The following is a 13,337-nucleotide window of genomic DNA, read 5'->3' on the forward strand; positions in this document are numbered from 1 at the left end:
CATGAGGCCTGCCAATCATCTTTTGTGCAAAATGTTTTATTGAACAAACGTCGCTTCCAAAAAGGCATTCCCAAATGTGCTCAAACGGAAGGAAAGAGGACGCACGTCGCCGAGGTGACGTCACGTCGTGTACTTTCCTGCCAAAGGTGGAGGAAGGCTCTCCGTCAGTCACGTGAGGCGGCCGGTGGCGGGCGCCACGGAACACCCCGTCCGGCCATCTGTTTTGCCTTTGGGGAAGGGGGCGGGGCAGGGCGGAGGGGAGCTCAGGGAAGGGCAGCTCAAAGTATGCACGGGTGCTTGAGGCAGACAGGTAGGATGCCTTTGTTGATCTGGTGGAAATCCACCAGCTGCGTCAGGTCCGTGAACAGAGTGGCGCCGTCGTCCATCGTCAGATACTGCCGCCCGCCCTCCTCGCACTGGAAACGCACACACTGTTAGCACGCACGCACGCAGCAAGACACGTGAGAGGCAGGCGCTCACCCACCGGGATGACCAGGAAGTGTTCAGTCTTCAGCTGGAAACACAGCGACAACACGAAGCAGCGGGCGTGCTGCCGGCTGCCCCTGATCAGGAACGTCCTGTGCAAAGAAAACAAAATGAGGTGCAAACACACAACGACAGCCATTGGGCTCACCCGTCCACCAGGCCCTGCTTCTCCATCAGCGTCTGCGCTCCCTTTCGGCTCAGGCCGCCGCCGAACCACGGCTGGCCGGCGTGGAGCGCTGATAAGCCGGGGAACAAACGGTCACCTCGGTGCCAAAAGCGGCGGCAAGGAGACGTCGGCGACTTACGGGCCCAGTTCAGGTCGGGCAGGCTGCGGCGCAGGGCTTCCCCGCACTGACAAGCCAGGGAACGCAAAAACAAAACAAAAAAAAAAAAAACAGGTCAGAGGACGATGAGCGGGACTCCTCACAGCCGACATTGTGGCAACGAGCTGCTCCTCACCCGAAATGCTTGTCGCTCCTGCCGCTCCACGAAATCCACCTCGCTCGGGGTCTCGACAACTCGGTCTGCGGAACTTGCCGAAAAGTCCCTGGCCGCTAGGCTGGCCTGCGACTTGGCCTGCAGAGTCGCTCCGCCATCCGTTAGTTTCGTTCCACCCAAACTCCACTTGGACTGTTGGAAGTTACACTGCAGCTGCTTCCCATACTGACACAGAGACGCCCAGAAAGCGGGTCAGATGCGGGTCACGCCGACCGATCAAAAGCATCAGAATCCCACCTTGAATAAGCGCAAGGCCGAGGTCCAGCAGGTTCTGCTCTGCTCGCTGTCGGCGCACAGCATCTTCACGTGTTGAAGGCGGACCGGACTACCTGAGGGCTGTACGCATGCACGGAGCTCAAGTCCCATTCGGGTTTTGTTAGCGCTGAGACGCGGCGCAAAGGTGACCAACCGCTAGGGCGAAGCAAAAGTCTTGCGGCGCGCCGTAAACTTTGCGAGCGTTGACCACATTGTAGACGTGGAGGTGGCCGAGGTCGGCCACGTACTGCAGCTGGCGCGGCTCTTTGGACGCGTCCTTGGACGAGCGGTACAGACCCGAACGGCGCAGTAGGAAGTGAGCCCGCTTCCACGACTTACGCCCGCACTCCTTCACGTGCAGGAAGCCGCAGATGTCGGGACACGAGCCTCGACGGACCAGGTCCTGCGTGTGGGGGCGGGACAGAGTCATCGGAGGCCAGCGCGAGAAGTGACCCGTCGTGCGCTGCGTCGTGCGCTGCCACCTGCACCGGCTGTCGCGACGTCACGGCTTTGCCGCCGCCACCGTCCGAGATCATGGCGTCCGGGAAGAAAAGCTGAGGGCCAGACGTCACGTGAGCCGACGGTAGCGCGCCCGTCAATCGCTTAGCTAAGCACGCCAGGGACGGCGTTCTTACCACGGGCTTCCGGAAGAGCTCGTACTTGGCGTAATTCTTGCAGAAGACGAGCCTGGCGTCGGCCTTGACGGCCCCGCCGGCCTGAACCTCCAGCACCGCCTCGTGGTCCTCCAGGCACCTCTCTGTGGGGGGTGATGCGCCTTGGCTCACACGCTCGCCCGCCATGGGAAGCGCGGGCGCGCGTGCGAGCGCATGTGCGTTACCGAAGCCGAGTGTGGGATGGACCTCCGTCAGGGACAAGTTCTCCCGCTCGCCGCAGCCCGCCAACATGTTACAAACGTCCATGGCTGTGGCGCCGGCGCTCACGAGAAGCCAGCGGCCGTGCTCGTCCTCACCGAAAACCTTCAGTGGCTAACGTCAGCCGCAAAAGGACAAACTGAGTCCCGAGCGCGTCAGAACTTACTTTTCCGTCGGCGCTCACTTTGCCGTCGCTCAGCTGGCTCCGGTTCAGACTTTGGGTGCTTGGCTCGCTCACTTGGAAGGACCGCCGCCGCTGCCACCGCCGTCGCTGCTGCTGCTGCTTCATCAAAGGCATGCATGTGGGCGTGAGCATTGGCCGGACGAGTGAATGTGCGTGCGTGCGAACTCTTGCGAGCGTCCCTTAAGACCGCTGACTCGCAATGTCAAACGACAATGAGCGAAGAAGGACGCGCGCCTGCGTGCGCCCGACTCACATCTTTGTCGCCGGCCGTGGCCACGGGAGAGCCGGAGGGGCTGCACAGCTCCGGGAAGGGGTTCGGGACGCACGGCGCAGATGATGAGAAACCCTGCCTCCAGTCGCTCCTGCGAGAGAAAGGCAAACAGGGTTCACTCGCTGTCGCCAAACAATGCCAGCGGACACATAGCCACATCAGCAATGCTACATAGGCACAAAGTGCACTGGTCTAAAGTAGTGCTCGTGTAGACAGAGAGAAAAAAAAAAAAAAAACCAAAAAAAAAAAAAAAAACACAACGGCTACTTATGTCAACCCCAAAAATGGACGTGGAGAAGTCGGAAGCAGTCGCCTTGTGGCAACCAATGGCGTCCAGAGCGGAGGCCATGCGGTGCTTGTTGGTGACGTCATGACGCACCTGCTGTTGACGGAAGTCCAGCTGGCGATGCTGATTGGTTGGGAATGGCGCACTTCCAGACGGGTAACGTCGTCGCCCAAACTTTCTTTTTGCCACATGTCGTGTCAAAGCGGAGCTCGTACCTCCCTTTGGCGTTTCCGAAGACAACTGGCCGCCAGCGTCCGTCCACTCGCTTGGCGCCCCTTTTCACCTGACGGCGACGCAAACCCACAAACACAACCCGACAAACAACACAAAGTGGAGTAGAGTCGAGTACACACAGCGCGTGACGGCGTTTGTCTCTCCGTGGCGACTCGCCGGCGGCTCTGTGGCGTGCGCTACCTGTCGTTTCTTGGCCGCCGCTCAGCTGCCAGTCATTATGGCGACGATGACGTCGCCCCCGCCCGCGAAAGGAGGTGCCACACGCGGCCAAGTGATCACGTGACGACCAATCTCCCGACAGAACAAAAAGCGATCAGTTTACAAAAATGTCATGAAAGGATTGGAGCTGTTGTCTGAATATTTATGATAATGAACATTTTAATTACAATTCAATTCTAACAAGAACTACATAGATGAACCTCTTAAACAAGAAAAGACTTTCAAATCTCGCAACTTCTACAAAGGAACACTTAGTCATTTAAACAAATGAGCATTGATGAACAACTTGAGATGAACTTCCAGTACAAATGATTGAATTCACATGAAAAGTTCTACAAATGAATAGAAAAGTTAAAAGGTCTTACCGATTATTGTTATGTGTATCATCTTATGGCATGTCGTTCGTTTGACAGGCAATAAAGTATTAGAAAACGTTTAAAAATAACTTTGTAAGAATTACTGAGTTGTATGGTCAATATTATTGGATATGTCATGAAATCCGGCCGAAACTAAAATACAATAATAAATGTAACCCATTGTAAAAAAAAATAATAAAACGTGCATTTTACTAGATATTGTTACATGCCGCTCCTTAGCCAGAGGAGAAAAAATCCTGTGCAGACATGAAAGCTAATTTCAATAAACTAATCATTTTGTTACACAAATAAGCATTTATTAGAGTGAACTTGAATTAAAATGTTAGAATCAAATGACTTATGACCAACCAATGAAGAGAAAATAACGTTAAACATTTAATTAAACAAAACCATCATTTGAGGAGACATAAGAATGAAAGTAGGATACAATGAAAAGCTGAGTGTTGTACAAATAAACATTTATTCCGACGAGAAGTGAAAACGCGGACTGTGGCCCAAATTAACATTTGCAATCGCGTTGACGCTTCTTTGGCGCCACCTGGCGGCCCGGTTTGATACACAACCCGTTGGAGCGACATTGCGGTGCGTGACCACGTCATGGCGTTTCTTTTTCTTTTTTTCCTGGACCAAATCATGTTTGTATTTGTTGAGACAAGCCCACACAAACACCTTATACATTTACAATCATTGTAGCGGGACGGGGCGACGAGGTCTCGTCTCACTCACAAGCTCCCCAAACAGACCCGAGCCGACTCCACCACTCGCCGGCCTCACCTGGTGCCCAAATCCTTCATCCGCACCAAAAGGCGACCGCTAGACCTGAAAACATGCTGGCTGGTGGACACGTTTTTTGTCCTTTTCTTGTTTTTGTTTGTTTGTGTCCAAACTGCCGGGACGCTTTTGTTTGGTTGCGCAGTCAAAAGTACAAATAGAATTGCGTGACAGGAAGAACGAGAAGAACAAGAAAAAGAGAAGTTGCTTTCAAATGTTGACAATGAAGCTCATCACAGTCTTGTTGACTCCTGCCACAAACGCGCCTTGTGCTGGGGGGTGGGGCGTGATTGCAGAGACAGCATGATTTTCATGATTGATGGGGAAGGGGGGTGGGGGGATGGGAGGGGGAGCTGTGAACTCTGACCTGATACAGGTTAAATGCTTCATACGGGGTGAAATGACATCTAGCAATCAGGCATTGAATACAGTGAGGGAGGAAGGGAGGCAGGGGTGGGGCTTTGAAAACCATGCTTCCTCTGAGGAGGAAGAGGGGAAGAAGGGAGAGTGCAGGCTGAGAGGGAGGTTGGGGAGTCCAATGGGCACCAAAAGCGCGCCACTGTTATTCCCATCCTAACCCACAGCTGAGCCAGCCCTACAACGTGTGTATGTGTGTGGGGGGGAGAGAGAGAGAGAGAGAGAGAGAGAAAGAGAGAGAAAGAGAAAGAGGGGGGTCAGGTGTCAGACGGGGCGCCGGCGCGGTGAGCGGAAAGAGAACAAAGAAAGAAGAAGAGGAGCGCTCATTTCTGGTTCTTGAGCTGGTTGGAGAGCCAGTCGAGGCCCTCGTAGAGGCCGTCCCCGCTGGTGGCGCACGTGGCCTGGATGTACCAGCTGCGCTGGCGCAGCGAGTGCAGGCCCAGCTTGTCTGTGATCTCGGCGGCGTTCATGGCGTTGGGGAGGTCCTGCGGATGGAGGGAGGGAGGGTGAGTGAGTGGCAAAGGCACACGTCAGTCTAATTGCGTCGCGGCCTCCGTACGGATAAGAGGCCTCCGAGGCCGCGTTGGTTTCGCGCTGCGCTTTTTCAGACCTGTTTGTTGGCAAACACCAGCAGGACAGCTTCTCGGAGCTCATCCTCCGACAGCATACGCGACAGTTCCTCGCGGGCCTCGTTGACGCGCTCCCGGTCGTTACTGTCCACCACGAAGATCAGACCTACGCACACGCCCGCACGTCAGCGAGCGCTCGCTGGCTGGCTGGCTCCGGCGGATGCGCGCCGTCGATGGGCTCACCTTGGGTGTTCTGGAAGTAGTGGCGCCACAGCGGACGGATTTTGTCCTGACCGCCCACGTCCCACACAGTAAAACTGATGTTCTTGTATTCCACCGTCTCCACGTTGAAACCTGCAGGTGACATAAGTGGCAGGGGCGCGCACAGGAGCAGCTCACTTTGAGGAACGGCTCGGCGGCAGTTCGGAGTGCAGGGTCGCGGGCGGCGAGACCTACCGATGGTGGGAATGGTGGTGACAATTTCTCCTAGCTTGAGCTTGTAAAGGATGGTGGTCTTCCCCGCGGCGTCCAGGCCCACCATGAGGATCCTCATCTCCTTCTTGCCAAAGAGGCCCTTAAACATGGTAGCAAATATGTTGCCCATGGCGACGACGCTGCCGAGAGAAGCACAGCACGCGGGTTGTGAGGGAGGCTCACGAGACGTCAGGTGTAATACGGCCGGCCATCCTTTGAACTCCACTTTGGACGGGCTTTGGAGCGGTCGTGTCCGAGTTTCGCCCCACTTGCCTCCATGCTGCTTGCTAGTGATGCCACCGGGTACAAGAGACTGATCCTAGTTTCCGTCCCCAGGTTGACACTCTTTCTTGCATATTATTTAAGCTTCTGTCGAACGGGACTTGTGGAGTGTTTACAAGGGCAAATTTAACCACACAGCACATCAAATGTGATCCGCGAGCAGGTAACGAGCGACTGAATAATAGGAGCAGCAGCAGCGGCCGCAGCCCCCGCCTTCTTGAGGACTGCTCATGGGGGAATCCCACTGGATTGGCCCTTCCTTCATCGAGCTACCGGCATGGCAATGCCGCCCGCCCGCTGTAAACGTGACGCATTTGTGCTGTTCAAGTCCGACGTTTGTCGTTCCCAATGGGCGTCAAAGCGAAGCGGAGCTGACTAATCGCTTGGCGGCCTGCTGCTCCTCAGTCGGCCATTGAACGTGACTTGAGGCAAAGCTCGGGCCGCGACAATAGAGTCGGCCCCCCTTGAATATAACGGAAGCAAAATCCAAATGTGCCAAACAAAGCAAAAGCAAAAGCGCGGGCGATTGGCCTCTAGAAAAGGTGCAGAGTTGAAGTTGTAGGGAGCTCGCTCGCTCGCCCCGCTACAGTTAGCATCGCGTAGGGCGGATACGTTAGCCCTTAGCATTAGCTACATTAATACGGTCGTCTTGAACAAAACATTTTTGCAATCGCCGTGCTATTAAAACGGGGACATTTCATTAAGGAGCTGGTGGGTTGAGCGAAACGATAACGGGGGGCGAGGGGGGGCTTCGGATAGGAACGTTATCAGATCGGCCTGTTCGGAGCCAGCACTGTGCTAGCCTAGCCGCTAAATGCCGCGTCACAGCAGCGCCGAGACGAGCGTCACCGCGCGTCAAAGCAGCCACGACTGAAAGCTCGGATGCGCCGCCAGCATATCTCACAACGGAGGTGCCAAGGGGATCCGCCGTCGGATTCACAGAAGATTTACCTGGTCAAAGGCTCGCTTGCGGAGCTTTCGCGTATCTTCCGTTAGACTGGCCGTTACTCCAAAATGGCGTCTTGCGCAAGCGGGTGGAAGCCGGCGCTCCAGTGCGTCCTACTAGCAGCTGTAAGCCAATCGCAGCAAGGCGGACCGTCACTCTTTTCCCGCCTCCCCGACGATGGCGTCCAATCGCAGGGAGTCTGGAATGTTGCACAAAATGTCGCGGAAGTACATAGCGCGCGTGCGCGCACGCACAGAAAACAATTCTTTTATTTTCTTTCGGCCTGATAGCACAAAAAATAATTTCAAAATACATTATAGTTTATAGTATTATTACAAATTACAAATGTCTTACACAATCACACGATCATGAGTGGAAAATCTTGTTGAACCGCAAAATCTTGTTGAACCGCTTTGTATTTCAGGAGGCCTGGCTTGAAGATTAGCTCACTCGTTGTCTGCTTGCGTGCCAATGGGACGGAAGGCAAAACCTTCAGTTTATGTCGAAGACAGTGGTCACCCAACGTTGAAACAAACTTTAGTCGACACATGCGAGGTGACTAAAAAGTAACTTGCTCTTGCTTGAATGGCTACCAGAGGCAAAGGAAGTTAGCATTTGCTCCTTTTGGGCCAGAACGACCCGGAGCAAAAGTTCAGGCGGCTTTCGATGAGTACGGTCATTGGCGGACTTCTAGTTTGCCGTCCCGAACTCGCCACGTCCATCGCGGACACGAGTCCGGCGCGTCCACACAGCGGAGGCGCAGATGAGACTCGCCGATCTGGCGCCGGAAGCACACCGACTTCCTGTCTGGCATCTCCAAGGTGAAGGCGCTCGCCGACATCTGATTGGAAGAGAGGACTTGATGTCAGGATGGACGTACGGTAACCACCTACGGACGGGGAGCGCCAGTAACCTCGCCACGTCATCCCACCTGCCGGCCGATTCCGACAGCCACGTGTCCGACTCGGACCCACCGCCGCTCCCGAATTTTCAGGCGCCGCCCCCGAGTGTCCTCGATCCAAATGTGCACACCTGACGGGGTAAAATGAGCAAAGGTGCATTCCGCCGTCGCCTAGCGTTGGACGGACGGCATCACCTTCAAAGTGGCGCAAGGGGGGCCCCCGTGCCCGCCCCCTACTCTCCTCGTGACCCCCGCCGGAGGAGAAGACGCCAGAGCTCCCGTCATCCGCGGAACGCTCAGAGTCCTGGAAGGGGCGTTCCGCATTAAAACCGACGCACAGCGGGCACCGACACATGCAGACGGGCGCAGGCAGACCTTTAGTGAGGCCTGTGAGGAGCTGCTGAAGCAGGAGGGGGGGTCATCCCGCGGCTCGGGGGTCCGCAGCTCAGGGGTCTGCGCGTGAAAGTCCCCGAGGGCCGCGCCTGGTGACACACCTTTCAGTAGCACCCCTTTTGGTTTGCGGCAAATGTGTGAGTGAGCACCTGGGAGGTGTCGACGCTGGCCGTCGGTGAGCCCCGGCGCGGCGCCTGTCCACTGGCCTCTCCGCAAAACAGGGAAAACATCCAGCAAGGCTCGGAGGTATTGCGCAGGCGCCGCCGCAGGGGCAGACACCTCCTCGTCATCCTCGTCCTCACAGTCCCCCTCGTAATCGCCGTCCTCCTCCCCCACGTAAATGTCCACGTCCGAGTCCCAAGGGGTCTCATCTCGCAGAGACGCGGGCCGGCCTTCCGCCTCCGGGTCGCCTCGGTCCTCGTCGGCCGCCTCCGTCCGCCAGGGGCTCACCCAGTACACGGCGGGCACTGTCCCGGAGGCGGCGCTGTGGATTGGACGCAAGACGTCGTACTCGCGACCCTCTCTGTACTGACCCATGACTGGCCGCAGCTTCTGCGTGACACAAAAGCGCACAAGATTGTGACTTTTGGGCGGCTTGTGTGTTGCGTGTGTCAATGTGTCGTATACGTTTGCGCTCGCTCAGTGCGTTCCAATCTGCGTGTGACTTTGGTGGGTGTCTTGCAGTCTTGCGTGTGTGCTGTGCATAGTTTACGTCAGTGGGACTTTTGTGTGTTTGTTTGTCTTTGGTGTGCGTGTGTTTTCTCTGACGTGGTGCAAGAGGAAGCCTCGGTTTTGGTGCGCACTCATACTCCGGCCCAGCAGGTGGCGCGTGCTGGCGTGCGTGGCGGGAGGGCAAACGGAAACGACTTTGCCTGCTGACCAGGGGGCGTAGTGGCACTGAGCCAACAGGGAGGAGGAGGAGGAGGAGCTAAAAGCAGCCGAGACTTGCGACCAATCACTTTGGCTTGGCTCCCACTGGCGGTCGCCGGTCAGTTGCGACCAGTCGACGCCATCGTCGGGGGCGTCCTTAAATTGAGGGGGCGGGGTAATGACGGCACAGCACGACGCGGGCGCTCCGTCTGCCGAACGAAACCACCGGATGCCTTGCTCTCCCTGGCCTTCCGCATTGAAACTCGCTTGCCTGCGCACAGGTAGGCCACGAGCTGACTAGTTCGGTCAAGACAACCGGACTGGCACACGTAGAACACAGGTATCGTCACTCACCTGAAGGCGCGGACGAGGCCCAAGCGCGAGTCACAACGGCGGACGTGCGTCGGGCTGAACTCCTGGAAGTCTTCGCCTGTCAACGCAACAGACGCACGCTCGTCCCAGTGTGGCCAGTGCGTTTGGCGGCAGACCGGGTGTGGCAAGCGGCCCGCGCCAGGGGCACAGCGCCGAAAGCCGACGAGCACACACAGCGAAGGGATGCAGAATGGGCAACGTGTGTGTGTGCGTCTCACTCTGCGCCTGCGCCACCACAGACGGGTGCCCACGTTCACCGGAAGGTTCAGGCGGCAGCTCGGCAGTTCCCGGGAGGGCACGAGCGTCGCCGGCCCGCCTGCGGCCCAGCTCCAGCATGCGGCCCGATGTTGACTCGCCGCCGCCGGGTGTCTAAGAGCACACAGACAACAAACGACTGGGCTAAGAATAGCCAGCCAGCCCGCAGCTGTCCGACTCCGTCTGCCGTGTTGACGTCGAGCAAAGTTGGATAGCCATCCTTGCTCCCTGTTCGACCGGGTTGCCTTGAAATGCGAGGCGTGGGACTTTTTGTTTTGTTTGGCTTCAAGATGCGCGCAAGCATTGCAAATATGGCAAATAGCCGTGACCTTTGCGACGTCTTCTCGGGACGCTTGCCAGTTCCTGCACTTACCTGGCCCGGCTCCTGCGGGTGTTTCTCAGGCAAGTCCGGTAGATGGGTTTTTGGGCTGCTGGTCCTTCCAGATATTCTGGATGTTTCTTTGAGGGTCAAACGTTGCCTGGTTGTTTCCTCCCCCAAGGCTTCTCACTGGCCCAAACAACATATGACGTGTTCAAAAGCCAGACCCCTCCCCTGACATTTTTCTGCACCCGCTGACACTGAGGTGTGTGTGTGTGTGTGTGTGTGTGGTCTCCCTGGCAACATGCAAAGAGATCAGTGGTCACTTTGCTCAGCTGTTTGCTCAGCTTCTAAGCGGCAATTCACGAATGAAGAAAAGCGGCAAAACATGTCAAGGCTCACCTTTCGCATTTTTATTGAAATGGAAAAACACTTGCGGTCACTCGTTTGTCGAGGCAGAAGCGGCCGGCGGGGACGGATGGCACCCTCCTCTGCGCTCAAAGCAGTCCGACCGGCGAGGTCGGGACGCAGGTGCCGCCGGGGCCGCACCAGTGGCGGGCGGGACAGCAGCGCTCCGTGCTGTCGCAGCAAACCGCCTGGCGGGCGACACCGGGTCCTCAGTCTGGCTCTCTAGGAAAGGCGAGTGAGAACGCACCTGTGGGGAGGGGCAGCAGGCCCAACCCGAAGCAGAGCTCCGGCAGCACGTCTCCCGCTGGCCGCAAGCCGAGGCAGCGTCGCACGGCACGGCGGCGGCCGGCTTCTCGCACGTTCCCGTCTCCATGTTGCACGAGTAGCCTTGCGGGCAGCAGTGCTCGCGGTCGGCGCAGCACACGGCCTGCGGTACGGAGGACCCAAAGCACCGTCACGCCTGCGCCACCTTGGCCCGGCTGACAGAAAAAGGCACCTTGAGGAGCGGGCAGCAGCCCCACTCTCCGCTGGGCAACTTGCAGCAGGTGGTGCCCGCCGCGCAGCTGCTCTTGTCGTCGCACTTGACGTCGGCGAGGGCCGGCGGGTGCGGCGCCATGACCGCCGGCCTTTTGGCCAGCCAGGGGAATCCTCGGGAACACGACGCGCGCCCTGGTCGGCACGCGTGCCCGGCGGGGCAGCAGTGGGAGCCGTCCTGGCAGCACACCGCCTGAGGACAGAGAGCGCGGCGCGCATGGACATCACGCTTTGTCGTGGTGGACCCGCTTGGCTTCACTTCACTACCTGCGGCAGCGGGCAGCAGCCCCACTCGCCGGCACTCTTCATGAAGCAGCAGCTGGCGCCTTTGGGGCAGCCGGTGCGCTCGTCGCAGGCGCTCACGCCCGTCGTGGCGGCCGTCTCGGCGAGCCGGGCGGCGCCGGGCGCCTCGTCGCATTTTGCCTTTGGGGGCGAGGCGGCGAGGACTGAGGCGGCGAGGACTGAGGCGGCGCTGTCACACGTGCCGGCGGCTAAGTTGCAGGCGGTGCCGCGAGGACAGCAGTGAAGGCCGTCCGAGCAGCATGTGGCCTGCCCAAGACACACACACATCAAGTGTGCCGGCTGGACGCAAAGCTCACATTTGGTCTGATTGCGTGGGTCTTACGTCAGACATGGGGCAGCAGCCGTAGTCTCCTCCCAGCCGTTGGCAGCGGGTGAAAGTGTCGGGACAGAGGCTCGTCCATGACGTGCCTGCGCGGCGGGCGGAGGAGGGAGAGAGGGACAGCAATGGTCAGCGGGAACCGCCGGCGCAGCTTTTCCTTCCTCCAAATGCGCATGGATTGAGCCTACCCGGAGCGCTGACACGAGGTGTGGCAGCCAGCTTGTCCATCAGGGGCTGCCAGTCACCGCCGGGCGACACGCATCTGGAGCTGGCCAGATCGCAGACGGTCCCCTCGGGGCAACAGTGAAGCTTGTCGGCGCAGCACACCGCCTGCGGGAGGAGTCGGTCGGTCGGTCAGCCAGCCAGTCGGCGGCTCACCCGGCGAAATGCATGGGCGGCGGGCGCCTCACCTTAGCCAACGGACAGCACCCCCACGAGCCGTCGAGCAGCTGGCAGCACGTGGTGGCCTCCGGACACTCCGACTGCCCGTCCGGGCACAAGGTGGCCGCCATCCTCTGAACAGTAAGTTCAAAGTTAGCCCGTCTACGGCTTTTGCCTCTATATATTAGCATGAAGCTAAGGTGACTGCCATTTTGCGGTGCAGCGGTTGGTTACCTGCTGGGGAGGAAGTGACCTCCTCCAGGGAAAAGTCAGCGTCTGGTTTCTACACGTGGCATGCTGCAGGTCACACGCGGTGCCTTCCGGGCAACAATGGAGGCCGTCCGAACAGCACACGGCCTGCGGCGGCGGCAACACGCTAAAGTTATGGCGCCATACGTTGGCACGGGAGCGTGAGGACTGACCCGAGGCAAGGGGCAGCAGCCGTAGCGTCCCGCAAAGTCTTTGCAGCACGTATTTCCGTCCTGGCAGGCGCCACCGTCGGGACACACTAGCCCCACGCTGGCACCGAGTAGGCTGGCCGCCAACACGCACCACAACACCTGTGCCCAGGAAATCACAATAGCTGAGATGGCGTTTTCCCAAGTGCGCCCATTCCGGGCCGACGTCAGCATCATGAATCATGCTCTCTCTCTCTCCTGTAGCATTCCTGCTGCCGGCCCTTCAATTAGTCAGACATCGCTCGCTTACCATTGTGTGACAGCCGACGACGTCAATGATGCTCCCTCACGCTCATGTGTGCCGTCGACTCCCTTGCTGAGAAAAGAGACCAATAGCTGCCTCATAAGACATTATTGTTATGCCAACCGAATCATCGCCAAAAAGTGGGAGCTAACGGTGCAAGTTAGCATAGAAAGCTAGGTGGGCTTACGAACAAACAAACTACCGAAGCGTTTGAATGGCTTCACTTCTGACTAACCTGGTTGGTCACATCCGAATCGGAGCGGGTCAACGGGACGAGCGAAAAGGTAGAAAGGCGGCCGACTAACTTGAACGTCGCTCGCTCAAAGATGTTTTGGGTGAAGGCAACTAGGGTCACGTGACCATGGTCACTTGACCCGGGCACGTGACTCTCACGAAAATAGAGACAATTCGAAATTCTGGACTTGTACCGGGTGTTGCA

At 57.8% G+C, this 13,337-nt stretch overlaps 4 protein-coding genes across 9 annotated transcripts; all 4 read right to left on the reverse strand.

Moving 5' to 3' along the window:
* Window positions 1–20: 20 nt before the first annotated feature.
* LOC147039039 (growth factor receptor-bound protein 7-like) lies at window positions 21–3,328 on the reverse strand. 5 transcript variants are annotated; one of them, XM_085903320.1, is made up of 13 exons: window positions 2,946–3,326; window positions 2,549–2,657; window positions 2,278–2,394; window positions 2,078–2,216; window positions 1,875–1,996; window positions 1,722–1,793; window positions 1,394–1,642; window positions 1,222–1,320; window positions 946–1,149; window positions 792–837; window positions 635–722; window positions 485–578; window positions 21–416 (listed from the first exon to the last, which is right to left on the reverse strand). In XM_085903320.1, the coding sequence occupies exons 1-13, from the start codon at window positions 3,041–3,043 to the stop codon at window positions 279–281; spliced, it is 1,575 nt and encodes a 524-aa protein (XP_085759446.1). In that variant the 5' UTR covers window positions 3,044–3,326; the 3' UTR covers window positions 21–278. The 5 variants fall into 5 exon arrangements, with proteins under 5 accessions (XP_085759446.1, XP_085759442.1, XP_085759443.1 ...); XM_085903316.1 differs by having other exon boundaries at window positions 635–837; window positions 2,946–3,328; XM_085903317.1 differs by having other exon boundaries at window positions 635–837; window positions 2,278–2,391; window positions 2,946–3,327.
* A 705-nt stretch (window positions 3,329–4,033) lies between these two features.
* On the reverse strand, window positions 4,034–7,306 carry arf2b (ARF GTPase 2b). The gene is made up of 5 exons (XM_085903336.1): window positions 7,147–7,306; window positions 5,896–6,053; window positions 5,683–5,793; window positions 5,481–5,605; window positions 4,034–5,355 (listed from the first exon to the last, which is right to left on the reverse strand). The coding sequence occupies exons 2-5, from the start codon at window positions 6,041–6,043 to the stop codon at window positions 5,194–5,196; spliced, it is 546 nt and encodes a 181-aa protein (XP_085759462.1). The 5' UTR covers window positions 6,044–6,053; window positions 7,147–7,306; the 3' UTR covers window positions 4,034–5,193.
* Window positions 7,307–7,392: 86 nt separating this feature from the next.
* Window positions 7,393–10,451, reverse strand: LOC147039041 (uncharacterized). 2 transcript variants are annotated; one of them, XM_085903322.1, is made up of 9 exons: window positions 10,306–10,451; window positions 9,896–10,046; window positions 9,660–9,735; window positions 9,204–9,576; window positions 8,585–8,987; window positions 8,418–8,524; window positions 8,238–8,346; window positions 8,073–8,173; window positions 7,393–7,982 (listed from the first exon to the last, which is right to left on the reverse strand). In XM_085903322.1, exons 2-9 carry the CDS (start codon window positions 10,011–10,013, stop codon window positions 7,818–7,820), a joined length of 1,452 nt encoding a protein of 483 aa, XP_085759448.1. In that variant the 5' UTR covers window positions 10,014–10,046; window positions 10,306–10,451; the 3' UTR covers window positions 7,393–7,817. The 2 variants fall into 2 exon arrangements, with proteins under 2 accessions (XP_085759448.1, XP_085759447.1); XM_085903321.1 differs by having other exon boundaries at window positions 8,055–8,346.
* A 249-nt stretch (window positions 10,452–10,700) lies between these two features.
* On the reverse strand, window positions 10,701–13,215 carry grnb (granulin b). The gene is made up of 11 exons (XM_085903329.1): window positions 13,134–13,215; window positions 12,905–12,970; window positions 12,619–12,756; window positions 12,431–12,553; window positions 12,226–12,330; window positions 12,004–12,145; window positions 11,819–11,904; window positions 11,461–11,742; window positions 11,156–11,386; window positions 10,907–11,086; window positions 10,701–10,847 (listed from the first exon to the last, which is right to left on the reverse strand). The coding sequence occupies exons 2-11, from the start codon at window positions 12,905–12,907 to the stop codon at window positions 10,749–10,751; spliced, it is 1,389 nt and encodes a 462-aa protein (XP_085759455.1). The 5' UTR covers window positions 12,908–12,970; window positions 13,134–13,215; the 3' UTR covers window positions 10,701–10,748.
* Window positions 13,216–13,337: the final 122 nt, after the last annotated feature.

The sequence above is a fragment of the Syngnathus leptorhynchus genome, chromosome 22 (genome assembly GCF_054491065.1).
Source record: "Syngnathus leptorhynchus isolate UIUO chromosome 22, UIUO_Slep, whole genome shotgun sequence".
Taxonomy (NCBI): Eukaryota; Metazoa; Chordata; class Actinopteri; order Syngnathiformes; family Syngnathidae; genus Syngnathus; species Syngnathus leptorhynchus.